The sequence below is a fragment of the Miniopterus natalensis genome, chromosome 10 (genome assembly GCF_054644295.1).
Source record: "Miniopterus natalensis isolate mMinNat1 chromosome 10, mMinNat1.hap1, whole genome shotgun sequence".
Classification (NCBI taxonomy): Eukaryota; Metazoa; Chordata; class Mammalia; order Chiroptera; family Miniopteridae; genus Miniopterus; species Miniopterus natalensis.
In genome coordinates, this window is record NC_142090.1 from 20,718,168 (window position 1) to 20,723,479 (window position 5,312).

The 5,312-nt window shown below is 51.7% G+C and overlaps 1 protein-coding gene across 1 annotated transcript; it reads left to right on the top strand.

Moving 5' to 3' along the window:
• Positions 1 to 803: 803 nt before the first annotated feature.
• Positions 804 to 2,746, top strand: TMEM229A (transmembrane protein 229A). The gene has a single exon (XM_087821395.1). It carries the CDS (start codon positions 804 to 806, stop codon positions 1,881 to 1,883), a length of 1,080 nt encoding a protein of 359 aa, XP_087677521.1. The 3' UTR covers positions 1,884 to 2,746.
• Positions 2,747 to 5,312: the final 2,566 nt, after the last annotated feature.

The window sequence follows — 5,312 nt, forward strand, 5'->3', positions numbered from 1 at the left end:
GGGCGCGGGCAGGCCTGGGGTCTCCTGGCTCCCGCGCCTGGGGCCCCGCTGGTTTGCAGCAAAGACATTGTCGTCCGGCCCAGGCCCGCCGCTGCTCCGCGGCGCGCGGCCACCCGCCGCCACCGGCCGGGCCGGCCCGGTCCTGGCCGCCAGCTCGCTCCCACCTGTTAGGGTTTCACGGCCCGTCCCTCCGCCCGCAGAGCGCCTCCCGCGGGGGGGCCGGGGCCGGGCGGGCGCAGAGCGTAGGCGGGAGGCCGAGAAACGGGCCGGGCCTTGCCAGAGGACCCCGGGGACGAGAGCGGAGGGCTGCGGCCGGGAGGGGTGCCCGGGAAGGCGGGAGGGTGGCGACGGGCGGCGAGGGAATGGGGAGGGCCGGGCGAAGGGGCGTCGCTGCTCGCGTTACGCGCGCGGAGCCTGCGGCGGAGGCGGCGGGCCGGGCGGCGCAGACGATGGGCTTCGCACCAGCCGCCGCTTCTCTCCGCGCAGCCCGGGCGCCGCCGCCCCTCGCCGGGCCGCGGCGCCTCCCAGGCCGCGCAGGGTGAGCTCGGGGCCGGCCGGCGACGCCTCGCCCGGGCCTGGCGGGGAGCGCGCAGCGGGGCCGCGGCGGGGGCCCTGCGTGAGCCCGGCGGCCCGCGCCTCCCGGAGCGCACCGGCCGCCGCCGCCGCCGGGCCGCGGCCGGGACGGAGCTCTGCCCGCGCGCCCCCGCGGGCCCGCAGCCGCTGGGAGGAGGCGCGGGGCTCGGCCCGCGGCCCCGCAGCCCCACGCTCCCGGCGGCGGCGGCGCGGCGGCGGCCTCGGGGCCCATGGCGGGCGGCGACGCGGCTGGCAGGGGGCCCGCGCGGCGGGGCGGGGCGGCCCGGCGGCCCGCGGCCCCGGGCGCGCGAGGAGGCGAGGCGGCCCCCCGCGGCCCCGAGCCGCCGCCCGCCGCTGACGCGCCGGCCGAGGGCGCCGAGCTGCCCGCCTGGATGCGCCTCTACTTCTACGGGATGCACGGCATCACCCTGGACGTGCTCCTGTCCTCCGCCCGGCGCTTCGCCCGCAGCCCCGACCTCCGGATGCTCGGCTTCTCCTCGCCCTACCGCTGCCTGCTGCACCTGCTCACCCACTTCGCCCTGGAGAAGCTCTACCTGCAGCGGCGGCGCTGCCCCAGCGCCTTCGCCTTCGACTTCCTCCTGTACCCCCTGGCGCACGTGGGGCTGCAGGCGCTGGCGGGCGCGGGCGGCGCGCGCGCGCCGGGGGCGCCGGGCCTGGCGCTGCAGTACCTGCTGGCGCTCTACCACTCGCAGGTGTTCCTGAGCCGCTTCCTGCGCCTGCGGTACGGCCGCCCGCGCCCGCCGCGCCCCGCCGCGCCCCCCCTCGCCCCTCCCGGGCCCCGGGCCCCGGCGCCGGCGGGGGGGCGGCGGCGGCGACCGCGCGGCCCCCGGGGCGCCGAAGGGGCCCCCAGCCAGGGGCTGCCGGACGCGCTCCGCTTCCTTTTCTACGGAATGCACGGCTTCCTGGACGAGATCTTCTTCACCTTCTTCTTCAACGTGCTGGGGCAGGGCGCCGGCGCGGCGGGCGGCCACACGTCGCTGTGGTCCTTCCTGATGTACGGCAGCTGCAGCTTCGCGGTGGAGAAGCTGTACGTGCACCTGCACCACGGCCGCGGCTGGGGCACCTGGCGGCGCGTGCCCGTCTACGTGCTGGTCATCTACGCCTGGGAGCTGGCCTGGGGCCTGGGGCTCCGCCCCTGCGGCGCCTGCTCCTGGGACTACTCGCACTACCCGCTGAACTTCCGCGGCCTCATCACGCTGGTGTACCTGCCGGGCTGGCTGCTGCTCAGCGTGTACCAGGACCTGCTCTCCAACGTGCTCTGGCGCGTGCAGTACGTGCCCGCGGGCTAGCGCCGCCGCCCGGCGCGCGCCGACCGGGACGCGGTTCCCACACGTGTGCGCGGAGGGGTCCTTTCGGCGTTTTAGTTTTTATACGTTGTACTAAACTCTTCCAACAGGTTTCATTCGATATTTTAGTTTCTCTGACTGTTTGGAGCCCATGCCTAATACAATACTTTGAAATATTGCTCAAAGTACTAACTCGTGGATATTTTAAACCCCTTACAAGCCCGAACAGCAAGCCCGTTGCACCTTCACGTGGGGAAGCTGTAGGGTTCGCTGGTTCGGGCACAGGTGGGTGGTAACTGCCATAGATATATATATAGATATTTCTGCGAGGAAGTTTTTCAAGTCAGAGACCATTGATTTTTACACGATTTAGCAAAATGTTCTGGTTTAATGGTGTGTTTACTTTCTTTTTAATCCAATTTCATTTTAATCCCTGGCCATATTTATCGATGACTGCTGAAACTCGGTGTCTTGTACTCCTAAAGCTACAGTTAATAACTCTTAAGTGCCTCCCGTCTAGCACACAGAGTGGAAAGAAACTGACAAATGAAAACATCCTGTGAATCGATTTTTAAGTACATCTTTCCTAGCAACCCCAACAGGTGACACTGTGTTAAGTAATCGATCTCCATCCTGGAAATGATTGCTTTCCAACATGGGTTAGCCTTAAACTCCAAGTGTGTTAACGTTGATCAGATCCTATGTTACCTATGGCTATAAATGTTTGTTACTGTGTAATAATGTAAAATGTTTACCTTACATGTCCAAGGGCCAAGTCAAATGATGCCACCTTCAGTAGTGTTCTAACCCTAAGGACACTTTCTACATGGAGTTGCAAGAGTAGAAACAATTCCTTGGAATAAAATGAACTTGAATGTTCACCCTAATTGCATTAGCCTAATTGTTTTCTGTGCATTACAGATACGTGTTTTCCACGTATTTCTGCCATGGCTCACTTATAAACACTTTTCTATTTCCTTCTGGCCCCACACAGTTCTTGGGCTCAGCCTGATGTGTAATTCAAATTATAAATCAATGATAGCTTTTTGGTGACTCATTGTTAATGTCTGCAGGCTCCAAAGTTAAATGAGATGATGTAAACCATTTTAAGAAATCATGTCTAATCAATTAACAATGTACTTTAAGGTTGTTTGCTGTTTTTATTATATTAAAAAAAGACAAGTAGGATTGAGTATGGCTCAGCAGAGGATGACTAATGGCTTCTCAGTTTTCGTTATAAACACAATTAGGAAAACTTACAGTGCGTACAAATGAATAATTTCCTATTCAAATTATTAGCTTGCCTATGCTATAAAAAGGAACTTCTCTTTTCTCAAAAAAATATTTGCTCTGGCAGTGGAGATGAATATGTCTTTAGCTTTGATTTAGGCAGACGTAATTATGAGAATACTTTATTATTTTAATCTACTGTGTGAGGTTGTGAGCTAAATTATAAGTAATGCTATATAATCAATCCCACCTGTGAAACTGATCTTGTCAAACCTATTTTTTTAGTCAAAGCTGAGTAGAAACTGTTAATAGTAAGCTAAAATGTTTGCAGAGAGTAAAACTGTCATTTTATGATACTTGATAATTGGTAAAAGATTCCTGAAAACCATGGGGGAGAAAAGTGTAAGTATAGACACTAAATTTAGGCAGATGCTGAACAAAGTATTTGTAATTCAAATGTGACACGTGAGCATAAATCTGAGTTAACCAAATCCATGCCTTCTGAAATACATGCTACGTGTACGTATTTGCACTTAAGTCCTTCACAGGCTGCTCCTCAGCCCTGCTCACCTACTTACCAGAATTCTTGGGGTCAGAAATCTGTCAGAAAATGCAAGCCTGCTACTTTATGTTTGTTTGTCTTGCTTTTAGTGACAATCTTACTTAATGGGAAGGCCAAGGTTTTCATTCATTCAATTCACTCAAGAAACAGTTACTGAGCACCTACTTGCTAGGCACTGCCTTGGACCCTGCGTATACAGCAGTGACGCAACACAGGCAAAATCTCTGTCGTTATGAAGCTCACATTCTAGTGTTTTGATTTATATGGGATTATACTCATTCACAAGGCCACTGTTTTAGTAATAGGATATATTTATTATAGTTAGCTCAGCACCTTGCTGTAGGGCTTCTCATTCTGTGTTCTTACAAGTGATGTTTCGCTACAACTTTGAATCTTCAAAGACAAAGCAGGGGGGGAGAAGAACCATCAGATCAATCAACTTAGTTACTCACTAGTAGTTCAGATATAGAAATGATGATGTAATATAATAATAGGTAATACTGAGTAGCACCACCTTCTGAGAACTGCTCTATTATATATAAAATATTAAGTAAATATATGTATATATCCATATATATCTTACATGATTATACATATATCAGATAAATCTTAAGTAAAGATATATAATCTTAAGTAAATATATCCATCTATATCTTAAAGTAATACATACATATATATATGTATATACCTGTATGTATACACACACACATTTACTTAAACCTCTAACAACCCTCCTTTCACAGATGAGAACAGTGAAACTGAAGTCCAAAGCTGTTAAGTAACTGCTAAGTCACACAGCTATTGAGCATTTAGACTTTAATCCAAGTACCCTGGACTCCAGGCTCTGTTCTTAATAGCAACACTGCTGTGCCTCTGTCTACTGACCACAGTGATTTGGGATCTCCTATGGGTTTCACATTACAATCTGTGTTGTTCTTCCCTCCCCTATCACAGATGCAAGAGTAGCTGCAGAAAAGCCAGACACTGGTAGCAAAAACACTCTTTCATGTTGCCTCTTTCTTCCATGAAAAATAACAAGGGAGCTAATACCAGGATGCATAACTGACCATCAGCTGCTTTCTAATCCCCAGATGATAGTCTATATTCAAACAGTGCTCTGCAATAGAGTTCTTCATTTAAAGTGAGATAATCCTGAGTATAAGAATAGTACACCGTTGTGGGTTCCATCCCTGGTCAGGGCACATACAAGAAGCTACCAATGGATGCATAAATTAGTGGAACAACAAATCTCAAATCAAAACATTTAAAAAAGGGAGGAAAAAAGAATAATACACCAAAATTCAAGACATCTCATATCACAAGCTAGAAAAAATACCTATTATTATTGCCATACATTTAATGTACTACTCAGAATGAGCACCACTGTAAGAGCTAAACATCCCTAAAACTTAAATATTTTCTGAGTTTGATTTATTGAGTTTGATTTGATTAAACATCTTGACACTAAGAAAGTTCTTACTAGAAAAACATGGAAAAAAAAGTAACAAAATGGTTTTAGCTTCATGTTTAACTTATACAATGCTGAAATTTCTCACTAGAAGTGCTTTAAATTTTAAATCAACTCTATTTGAGCTCTGAATCGAAAGAGAAATACAACCTCTTAAGTTTTTCATGTTAAC